Source organism: Mesitornis unicolor, unplaced genomic scaffold (genome assembly GCF_000695765.1).
Source record: "Mesitornis unicolor isolate BGI_N332 unplaced genomic scaffold, ASM69576v1 scaffold14462, whole genome shotgun sequence".
Classification (NCBI taxonomy): domain Eukaryota; kingdom Metazoa; phylum Chordata; class Aves; order Mesitornithiformes; family Mesitornithidae; genus Mesitornis; species Mesitornis unicolor.
In genome coordinates, this window is record NW_010167208.1 from 22,953 (window position 1) to 34,901 (window position 11,949).

Here is an 11,949-nt window from a genome sequence, read left to right on the forward strand (position 1 = left end):
GCCCCTTTAAAAGGCCCCGCCGCCCGGGAGGTGGGTACTGCCGCTGTGACGGAAGCGAAGATGGCGGCGGCCGCCTCAGAGCTGCTGACGGGATGGTGCCTCTTCGGCCTGGCGCTGCTGGTGAGAGCTGGCTCTGCCGTCGCTGGGGCTGCCCCAGTCACACACACCCCTTTTCCTCTACCAGTCCTGGGTGGGCTGGCTGCTTCTCCTTCCTCAGTCCCTTCTTGTTTCAGCTCTGGGCTTCTTGCTCGGCCTGTGTTCCCCCCAACCTGCCCCGGTAGCGTGCGCTTCTCCGCGGTTCCTACCGGTGGGTTCCTACCGGTGTCGCGGCGGGGGGGCTGTAGGGGCCGGCGAAGCCTGAAGCTGGGAGTATGGGGGTGTTTTCCCTTCCTGCCTGCGTGATGAGCGTTGCTTGTCTGTGTCTTGGTTTGCTTCGTGGGTGAGTGCAGCTCTGGGTGTTGCTCAGGTTGTTTTTAGCCAAGGTACAAAGAGTGAATTGCGTGTGATGAGTGTAATGCTGAAGTTTAGGGCTCAGGTGAAAAGTGTGTTGATGCTGTGCCTATTATCATTACCAAGGTAAGGGGTCTGACTTCACTACCTGCTTTCTGACAGTCTTATTTATATAACTCACAACTGTCTTTCCCTGTGTGTTTCAGGCTATTCTGATTTTCTGCTGGGTTTATGTGCGCAAGTATCAGAGTCGCCGGGAAAGCGAAGTGATTTCTACCATAACAGCTATCTTTGCATTGGCGGTTGCTCTTATCTCGTCAGCGCTGCTGCCAGTGGACATCTTCTTGGTTTCCTATATGAAAAATCAAAATGGTACATTTAAGGTATGGACTTTTAAAATGTCAGTTGTCTCTTAGAAAGAAATGTTTTTCTTGTGCTGTTGAAGTGCTAAATGCCAATGCTAATGCCTGTTTTAGTACCTGAGATTCTGGCAGGGTGGGAGCTGAGGCTACAAGTACAACACTGTTGTTTGTTATTTGAACTGAATTTCAGTTTTCACTTCTGTTTTTTAATGTTTATTCCTGTAAGGCTTTCCAAATTCTACTGGTTTCTAAAAGTTCATTCCCTATATTGTGCAAATACATATATGCTTATGCCATCCTTAAGCTCTAAGTAACTATTAAGTATTGTTTTTTAGTACATCATGGGGCGTTGTAGAATGGAATTTGTTGTCCCCTTGTTCAAAAAACAGACAGTATTGCCCATTGCAATTTAAGATTATTTTGACTGTCTTTTTTTGCTGGCATTCTCTTACTCTGGTACTGAAACATGAACAAAATAAATCTTTATAAGTCTTTATCTCTAATGTAGAACCTGAGTTAATAAGCAACTGTTTTAAAGAGGGAAAAGTGAAAAACCCTTTGGGAGGGGGAGAATAGTGAGAATATCTCACCTTGGCTGATACTGCCTTAACTGAACTATTGTTCTTAAGAACTTGAACTGTAGAGGGTTGCTGTGCAAAATAAGTTCTTAATGTATAATGAAATAAGTATTTATTGCAGTCTGCTCTAAGCATTGCTGTAAGTAAGATTTCTTCCCTGTGCTGAAAGCATTTGCCGTCTGAGTTTTTAAGGAGAGTTCTTGAAGGTACTGACCAAGTGAGAACACTATCATTAAAAATGAAGCATGTTAATAATTTGAGTAACAGCTTAGTTTTGTTTGGAACCTGCCTGGATCTGTGGTAGAAAGGGTGGTCTAGAAACAAGTGAGAGAACGGGCAGATGGTAAATGCCTGCACACCAGACTCCAAGAAGAACCTGAGTCCTGTCAGATACTTGGTAATGCTTCAGAACTAGCTTGTGGCCAGTACAGTGTCTTTTGGCTGGTGCTCATGTAAATTCAAATCATGAGAAGCCTTTGGAATTGAGCTGTGATGTGATTTTTGTTGTTTATTGCTCACTAGTAATACAGAATAAATTAAGCTGCAGTTCAGTGTTATTGTTTGTATCCAGACCTTGTTTGTTCAGAATTAAAATAGCTACAGAAATTGGAAGAAGCCTTTCATGTGTCATGATACTAGCAGTTAAATGAAATAATACTGACTATTAAGAAATATCTTGAGCTTACTGGCTAGAGAAGTAACAGTGATGCTATTAGGCCCAGCTGAAAAATGCACATCTGCTGAGGATTAAACAGAATTTCCTGGTGCAAAGGAGACCCATTCTGTTAATGTATGCATTCCCTGAGTTGAGAAACAAACCCACATGAGGAGAACAGGAAGCCAAATGGGTCATCACTACAGTATTAATTAAGGAAGAATGATTAATAGAGGGAAAATTACTGTACTTAAAATACTTTCTTCAGCTAGATTTCTTTGTTAATAGTCACATGCTGTGATATGATTTGTACCTGAAAGCAAGCTTTCATGCTTGTGGTAATTTTTAATTCTTTTAAAATACCTTTGCCTATGCTTCTAAGCTTTTTGGTCCTGCTTGTTTCTTAATGTTTGGAGGTGCTGCTGGTGGCCTATTGAGATAAAATTGCTCTGTGCTGCCTTGCAGAAGAATTCTTCCTTCTCTTTTAAGGCTCAGCTGAATGAGTTTCTAGCTTTGCAGTAATAACATGGAATCTGCTGATATTAATCCATTTGATCCAACATGTGTTGAAAATATGATATAGAAATATTAATATGGCCTTCCTGATAAAGTTGAGTGGATCTGAGGTCAGTAAACACACCAATTTATTGATTTGGTACTTTCAATTTAGGAGTAATGTCAAGCTTAGAGGCTGACAGCATCTTAGTGTGAGGTCTTCATGAGTTGTTAAAGCTTTTATCATTGCATTGGGTGATGTGCTGCTTCTGCTGCTGCTTCACAAATAGGACAGACTGGATTGGGTTCAGGATATTTCTAAGACACTACTGCCCTTCCTCTGGACCATTCTTTCAAACCCAGGACCTCCAAGGCCCTATAGCTGATACTGGGGTCTGAAGGACTATGATTCTGGCAAGAATCCTGTGTTGTTCTGGACAGCCAGAGTGAGTTGAGTCTTCATTAGATGCTTCTCGGTGAATTTTTGAGGCAGATCCAGGTGGCAGATGTGAGTAGTAATCTCTACAGATAAATTACTAGCTCATAAAAAACCTTCCAACTGGATGATTTCAGAGCTTATGCCAAAAGAACAGTGGCAGTTATCCAGATCCTAGGTAAACATTTTTTTGCTGTATATTCTCTTTTCCTCTACCTTCCAACTGTAATTCCCAGTATCAGTGTTAAAGGGATGAGAAAGTCCAGGATGCTCCACTTAAAAGGCAGAGCTACTGAATGTGGGCTTCCAGTTCACTTGTAATGCATCTGACCCTGCTTGTAGGTATTCTTGAGGCTTTTCTGTGACTGAACTTATCGTGAACTCAGTGGAAGCATGTTACACTGTAGCAGAGGTTCAATTGAAGGCATAATCTCATGGTTCAAAGTTCTCACTGTCAATTGTGTTCAGTAGCAAGTGAATGTGCCCGTCCTGGCTACAAGGATGGGCTTCATTGTCTGAAGTGCAGTACCCAGGCAGGCTACCTTTCTCTGGAGGTTGTCAAAATGATGCTGCTTTCTGGGTGAATTCACTTAAACCAGTGTTGTGTAGCCCTTTCCCATCACATGTTCCTTGGCAAGGGCCATAAGCTATACCTTGGTCAGCCTTTGTTAGCCCTGAGGTTTTGTCCATTTCAACAGGACTGTTCAATGTAACTGTTTATATCTTGCAATTAAGGCAAGTTATTCTTTATTGTTAACAAGAGGCATTTTGTACCTGTTGATGTCTCTCACCATATTTAGTGAGACTTATCAAATACTATTTCGAAGCTTTTCTAGTGAGTGAATTGAGCAGTTTTGGTATTAGAAGGTTTTGCACAGTAGCTGTGTAGTCCTTTAGGAAAGGAGCAGTGGTGCATGGACTTGGGTGGTCAGTGCAATAGAGTTCATTGCAGCAGCACCTTTTCTGGAGGCTGGGATTACTTAGATTCGTAGTGCTGCTAAGTAGGAAAGCTGGCTTTTGGTTCCAGTACTAATCAAAAGAAACTGTGTAATCTTGTAAGCTGTGCTGGTTTTGGCTGGTGTAGAGTGAATTTTCTTCATAGGAGATAATATAGGGCTGTGTTTTGGATTTATGTTGAAAACACTGTTGATAATGCAGGGCTGTTTTAGTTATTGCTGAGCAGTGCTTGAAGTGTCAAGGTCTTTTCTGGCCAGAATGCCGGGAGTGCACAAGGTATTTGCAGGGAACACAGCTGGAACAGCTGACCCCAACTGACCAAAAGGATATCCCATATCATGTAACATCATGCTCAGCATATAAAGCTGGGGGAAGAAGGACAAGGGGGATGTTGACAGTGATGGCTTTTATCTTTCCAAGTAACTGTTAGGCATGATGGAGCCCTGCTTTCCTGGAGATGAACATCTGCCTGATGATGGGAAGCAGTGAATGAATTCCCTGTTTTGCTTTGCTTGTCTGTGTGGCTTTTGCTTTACCTATTAAATTGCCTTTATCTCAACCCATGACTTCTCATTTTTACTCTTCCCATTCTCTCCCACATCCCACCTGCAGGGAGTGAGCAAGCAGCTGTGTAGTGCGTAGTTGCTGGCTGGGATTAAACCACGATGTAAGTGAAGTCCTGATAATACTCATCAGCACCACTCTTATCTTGAAGGTTTTGGCTGTTTGCATTGACAGTGCTTTAGTTTGTGCAGTGGACTTCAAATACATCCAGCTGGTTTGGATGTGATCTGTTTGATCTGAAAGCTTGTTTGATTTCTAACAAGCATTTAGGAACAGAAAACCTCACCCTAGCTTAAAGACCTAAGATTGCTGCTGGAACCCAAAGCCTCTGGGCATGACCTACAAGTCTCATAAATATTTAAAATGTAGCTATGCTGTCTTGCAGCAGGAAAACTGCTTAAACAAGGACACTGTCACCACCACACTGTCTTTTTTTAATCTGTTGGTGATACAGCAGAAGGCAAGGGAAGGGATGAGGCCTTTTCTTTTTGAAATGTATGGATCCTCACTGCTATATAAAGTTCAAAGCCAGTGGTGTTCTTTTCAGACTGGTTTGACTAACAACTCAAACCCGGGGTCTGCCTGAGCTGTTGAATCATTAAGGAGACAACTGGCTTTTAAGTAGTAGCATCTGTTTAATGGGGGATCCCTTCTGCAGACTGTTCTAAGATTTTTTTGCATCTTGGGGAGAAATCATTATGTAGCTGCTCAGGATACAGAACCCCTGGAAATGTCAGATATTTTTTTATTGTAGAGGTGTTAGCTGAGAAATCATTATCAACTGAGACCATGTGTCCTGTCCTGAATGGGAATTACTGCTTGTAAAGTAACAATACTTGGCCAAAATATTTGATAGCCACATATGGCTGAGATGCGCATGTTTCTGGATGTTACTCTCTATCTGGTAGTCAGAAATCCTGTCTTTCGCATTTTGGAGGTAACAGGCTGGAAGATCTGAGACCTGGACATGAATTTTCCTTATATCTATCCATGCTATGACCCACTCTCCAGTTTCTGGTATTGTGTCTTCCTTCTGGCTAAGCTTTGGGAGAGGCTTAGGAGCAGAATGATGGCTTCACCTACATTTCATGAAACGTCCCAAATACTGGACAAATAAGGTACATTTGTGGAGAATTGGAGCTCTCTCCACTGGGTACTCGTTAAATACTTGCAGAGACCAGCAGTGACAGTAAAATTGCCCCTTTGGCAGGGACAAAAGAATGAAATTCATGGCCATTCCCTCACCAAAAAGTGGGGAAGGTCTAAAATATCAGATTAGCTTGTACTGCTTTTCTCTGGGGAACTTATCTGTACAGTTTAAATAGTACTGCTCTGTGGAAATACGGTCACTTGAGTTGATTCCTGGACATGGTGGGAGAAGGAAGACTGCTCAGTGGTTACTGAGAGAAGCAGATGTTCTTCATACCTAATTTTCTAGGAATATAATTATAAAATAAATCTTCTGAAGGAGCTTTGCTTTGATTTTAGCATTTAGGTAAACTAGAAGTGCTTTAAACTCCCTTCTAAAAATCCTTATTTACATAGCAACATTTTACTAATCTATCTACCTTTTATACTTGTAACTGTATTTAAATTTCCTGAAGCCTTCAACAGGGCTCGTGTTAAGGAATAATTAAGGGAAGTAGCTTCATGTAGGCTGTCGCACTTGTTGCACATATCCCTGGAATTTGTTGATTCCCTTATCTATAAAAAAAACTGTTGTTACAGGTATTTTTAAAAGTAATATATATGCTTGCTAAACTGCATGGAACAGAATGCAATACAGCAGAACAGTGCAGAGTGCCTGAATGCTGCAGATCTTAGAATTTAGAGTCACATTTTCACATCTTAAACTGCTCTTGAAGGCAGTAATGAATTCTCACCTTTCTAATTTATTGTGCTTCTAAGATATTTGCTGTATATATTGAAATATATTTGGGCCATAGTGAATGGAGAAGAAAACAGGCTAGATCTAGAGGCTGTCCAGATGAGTTCTCATAAAATAGAATGGTTTGGATTGAAGTGACCTTAAAGCCCCCCCCAGTCCAACCCCTGCCATGGGCAGGGACACCTCCACCAGCCCAGGCTGCTCCAAGCCCCGGCCAACCTGGCCTTGAACACTGCCAGGGAGGGGGCACCCACAGCTTCCCTGGGCAACCTGGGCCAGGGCCTCACCACCTCACAGTCAAGAATTTCTTCCTCATATCCAGTCTAAATCTTCCCTCTTCCAGTTTAAAACCATTCCCCTCATTCTATCGCTCCCTGCCCTTGTAAAAAGTCCCTCCCCAGCTTTCCTGTAGGACCCTTCATGAGCTGGAAGGCCGCAATAAGGTCCCCCTGGACCCTTCTCTTCTCCAGGCTGAACAGCCCCAACTCTCTCAGTTGGTCCTCGTAGGGGAGTTGCTCCAGTCCCTGAGCATCTCTGTGGCCCCCTCTAGACTTGCTCCAACAGCTCCATGGCCTTTTTATGTTGGTGGCCCCAGAACTGGACGCAGCACTGCAGGTGGGGTCTGGCCAGAGCAGAGCAGAGGGGCAGAATCCCCTCCCTGGCCCTGCTGGCCACACGTCCTGTGATGCAGCCCAGGATGGGAGTGGTTTCTGGGCTGCAAGTACCCATTGCCAGCTCATGTTGAGTTTCTCATCAACTGACACCCCCAAGTCCTTCACCGTGGGACTTCTCTGAGCCATTCTGTGCCCAGCCTGGATTTGTCCTTGCCCTGACCCAGGTGCAGGACCTTGCAGGACTTTCTCAACTGAGTCCTGGATGTGCTGATCTGTTGAATTCATATACCTGTCGACTTGATAGGTCGATTTGTCACAGAGCTGTGACATTCGTGAGATAGCAGTGCTTCTTGCTTTTGACAAGGCCGTGTTGCTGTCACTGGCTTTTGAAACAGCCCAGATGAACTGGTTACTGCTTTTGAGCTGCTGCTGATTGCATATGGATAATTTCCCAGTAAGAATAAGGATTTTTACCTCCTTAGTTTGTGTGACTGTAGGGCTTCAGCAGCTGACTGAAAGCTGACAACAGTAGATATCATACTGTTAAACTGATATCTTTAAATCTTTTAATGTAAGGTTACTTCTCAGTGTTTTAACATGATGTAATGTATGTTTCCTAGTATATTACTATGGTCCTGTACACAACTTAATTTGAGCAACAAAATGGAAAGCAGTTTCAGTGTTTTAAAATTTTACATCTGTATCCTAAGTGGTGTTAATGTGTTTCTGGAGTTGGAGGAGGAGCAGCTTTTTGACTGTTAAGCTCTGTGGTACTTGCATTTCTGGCTATCTCTTCCTGTAAAGTGGCTGTGCTACTTGAAACTTCAGGCCTTGTTCTTGCATTTCTTGCTTATTCTTGGTTGGTGTGGGTTTTGAATGTCTCCATTGCTCATAGGAGAGATCTTGGCAATAAATAGTGCCACCTGTTCAGTTCTGTCTGGCTTTTCCCGTAGGCATCATTAAAGCAATGCTTTTCCTTAATTTTTAACACTAGGCAATTTAAACACTTTAAAATTCAGTGTATGTATTGTTTAACATCAAATTCTGTTGTTTCTGTCCCTTCTGCTAAAATCCTATCCATCCTTTCTTTTTTTTTGTTTGCTCATTAGGTGACACAATGCATGTATACTTTTCCAGTTCTAGTTGGGTGATAATTCATTTATTTCAGCCTGAACTTTAAAAGCTTAATGTCAAGTGGGCTACTGGAAGTCTTAATATAGTAACATGAAGGAAGGAGGTGCTGATTTTCTGAGATAATAGGAAAAAGAAGTGGGTTTGGTTATGTCATCAAGCCCATATTCCGTGAGTTTAGACAGTTTGAAGAGAATTAATAAAGCTAGTGTTAAACTTCAAGTGTTAATATGAGTATGCTCACTTGGCTCTTTCATATACTCTGTATTGCTGCATGCAGCTTTGCAACAACTGGAAGGCCTTGAGTTTACCAGTTTGGGGAGAAAAAACAACAACCCCACAACCCCTACATACAGAAATTGCAACGAGCTTGCCAGTCCTGGATCTTTCCTTCTTTCACCAATTCAATTATGTTAGTACATCTCCAAAATCACTACATTGTGAAGAATTTTTGCTTCTGGATAACTACTCTTTTGATCTTGACTGCATGTAGAGTGGATCCCACAAGACCTGAACAGTTCTGGGACAGGTTTAAGCTGTACAGGCAGGCTGGGACTTATGGTTTCAATCAAAGGAGAAGGGAAAAGGGATGGGGGCAAGATCTTGACTCCTGCCTTCTGGCTGGGTGCATTACCAGTTGTGTTTTCACTTCCATTCTCTGAACGGTTCCCCAGGACTGAATAACACAGGTCTGAAAAAGACCAATGCTGTTGTATTTGGAGAATTACAGATTTTAAATCCTAACACACATGGATGGCTCTCCTGCAGTTCTGTGGTGAGATTTGAGATGTTTTACTCTATTAATTTCTGTTGAGAATTATGACTTCTTGATCAGCATGTGGCTTTTTGGATAGGGCCTTCAGGAAAACAGTCTGCCCTTTGGTATTAAATAAAGACCTCCAGAAACTCAAGACTGGCATGCAGTTAGTGTCTAAGCCCTGACAGTATGCACAGTATCAAGTAATCCAGTAACTTCTTTCTAATACCTGGTTTAGGGTACTATTTTATGAAGCTAACTTAAATATTCATGTAATTTAAATGTTGGTCAAACTAACAAGCTTGTACTTCTGAAAACGGAGATGGTGGCTTAGACTGGGTGGATAACATGCAATTGGGTATAGTAACTTGGTTTAATCTGTGTTGTCAAGGTATCTTTCAGCACTTTTGCTAGCCTTCTGCAGTCATTAATTTTTTAAGTAGCATTTTTTTACATCTCTCTTCTTTTATGAGTGACTCTCTTGTAGTCTTGCCAAAGCCAGTAGTAACAAGTGAAGGTACTGCAGAAATTCTTAGAGGAATAAGGGTCTTTATTCATATTTAGACTTAGATGCTTGAAAAATAGATATTTGATGCCTTAGACAGGGCCGTCTGTACAGAATTAATTTTACTTCCTAATTGGAAGTTCTAACAAAGCAAATTCTGCTTATCGAATTTGACACTGCCCTTTCTGTTGAATTGCATCTAGAAAACATTTCTATCTTGATTGTCACAGAATATGAGGAATTGGAAGGGACCTGGAAAGATCACCCAGTCCAACCCCTGCCAGAGCAGGATCCCCCAGAGGAGGTCACACAGGAACACGGCCAGGGGTTTTGAGTGTCTGCAGAGAAGGAGACTCCACAACCTCTCTGGGCAGCCTGGGCCATGCTCTGGCACCCTCACAGGAAAGAAGTTTGTCCTCATGTTCAGGTTGAACCTCCTATGCTCCAGCTTGCTCCCACTGCCCCTTTTCCTGTCATTGGACATCCCAGAGCAGAGCCTGGCTCCTTCCTCCTGACACTTGCCCTTTCCAAATGGATCCCCATGAATGAGGGCACCCCTCAGTCTCCTCTGCTCCAAGCTCAAGAGCCCCAGCTCCCTCAGCCGCTCCTCAGCAGGAGATGCTCCACTCCCTCCATCATCTCTGTGGCTCTGCTGGACTCTTTCAAGCAGTTCCTGTCCTTCTTGAGCTGAGGGCCCAGAACTGAACACAATATTGCAGATGTGGTCTGAGCAGGGCAGAGCAGAGGGGAAGGAGAAGTGACTCTTCTTTCTAGAAGGTGTTCCCAAACTCTAGTTTGTGGTGCTGCTTCTGTGACTGAAATTCAGGAAAGTGAGTATCAGCCACAAGTGGGATTTTGTGGCTTCTTTTAGCAGTTTCCAGTGTCAGCCTTACTGATACAAAATTATAAAATATAAAATTAAATTATAATCTATAAACTATATATATAAATTCAATGCATCCAACTGCTGGGCTGGGTAACTCATACATCTCAGCTGTCTGTGCAGTCTTTTTTAATGTGTCACCCTGCTTCCAAGCACATCACATGTTGGGTTTTGGAGAAAACCTGCCCTGAGGACAGCTTTGTCCCTGCAAGGACTTGACTTTGAAGCTTCATGTCTGCTGCAATGCTCAGCCCACAAAAAAGGACTGGAACTGCAAATAACCATCCCTTCAGTTTTTTTACAGAACATTTTAAACTGAGATGGAGCTTCAGACTCCGTAGCTGCATTGTGTGATTTGGAGAAAATAAGTTTAATAAAAAGAGGTATTTAGAGTGCCACTTCAATACTAAGTACAGGACAAAAGTAAACGTAGTAAGTTGTTAGCTGGTAAAAATGATGTTCGCTAGTTTATTTCTGGTGGTTAGTAGGTCGAGAGAGGTTCTCCTCCCCCTCTACTCTGCCCTGGTGAGACCACATCTGGAATATTGCGTCCAGTTCTGGGCCCCTCAGTTCAAGAAGGACAGGAACTGCTGGAGAGAGTCCAGCGTAGGGCTACAAAGATGATGGAGGGAGTGGAGCATCTCCTGCTGAGGAGCGGCTGAGGGAGCTGGGTCTCTTTAGTTTGCAGAAGAGGAGACTGAGGGGAGACCTCATTCATGTTTATAAATATTTAAAGGGTGAGTGTCACGAGGATGGAGCCAGGCTCTTCTTGGTGACAAACAATGATAAGACAAGGGGTAATGGACACAAGCTGGAACGCAGGAGGTTCCACTTAAATTTGAGAAGAAACTTCTTCTCAGTGAGGGTAACAGAGCACTGGCCCAGGCTGCCCAGAGAGGTTGTGGAGTCTCCTTCTCTGCAGACATTCAAAACCCGCCTGGACGCCTTCCTGTGTAACCTCATCTGGGTGTTCCTGCTCCGGCAGGGGGATTGGACTGGATGAGCTTTTGAGGTCCCTTCCAATCCCTAACGGTCTGGGATTCTGTGATTTCAACTGTGCATTGACAATATAGTGTGTGGTGACTAAGGATTCATAATCTGAAAAAAGATAGAGCTTTAAGTGTGAGACTAACAGCCAAAGCTGGTATAAGCAGTGGGGACACTATTGCAGTGTCTGTTCTCTGAAATACAGCACATTGCTTAATCGTTTTCTTTAGGTGAATTAGCTTTAACTTAAATTCCAGCATTTAAAATGGACAAACTGGGTGGTTGATGCTTTTTCTTAGGCCTTTGGTATGAGCAGTTCTTTGAGTTCTGTAAGAATTCTATTGAACTACGTGGTTTTTTTGTTTCATTTGATGTTAAACGCTTCTCTCCTTTATTTCTAGGACTGGGCTGATGCTAATGTGTCAAGACAAATTGAAGACACTGTACTTTACGGGTACTACAGTAAGTATTTTCAACTTCTAAGGTTTTTGTCTTTTTAATTAAGATCTTTAAGTGAAGGTGTGAATTTGTTAGGGGTCGTACTGGATTATCTCTTTAAATGCTAATCTTACACTTACTGCTCTTTAGTGGCTTTTGTTAAGTTCAAGAGCCCCCTGAAAAAGCAAACATACTGAAGGCCAATGTATGAAAAGGCCAGTGGCTTCTGTCATATAATCTACTGTTAAC

General features: G+C 42.7%; 1 protein-coding gene across 1 annotated transcript; it reads left to right on the forward strand.

Moving 5' to 3' along the window:
- Positions 1-48: 48 nt before the first annotated feature.
- Positions 49-11,724, forward strand: LOC104536089 (probable lysosomal cobalamin transporter; the record flags this gene model as incomplete). The annotated part of the gene is made up of 3 exons (XM_010178618.1): positions 49-120; positions 657-833; positions 11,664-11,724. Coding segments are annotated over exons 1-3 (298 nt in total), but the record flags the coding sequence as incomplete, so codon positions are not given.
- Between the last annotated feature and the right edge of the window lie 225 nt (positions 11,725-11,949).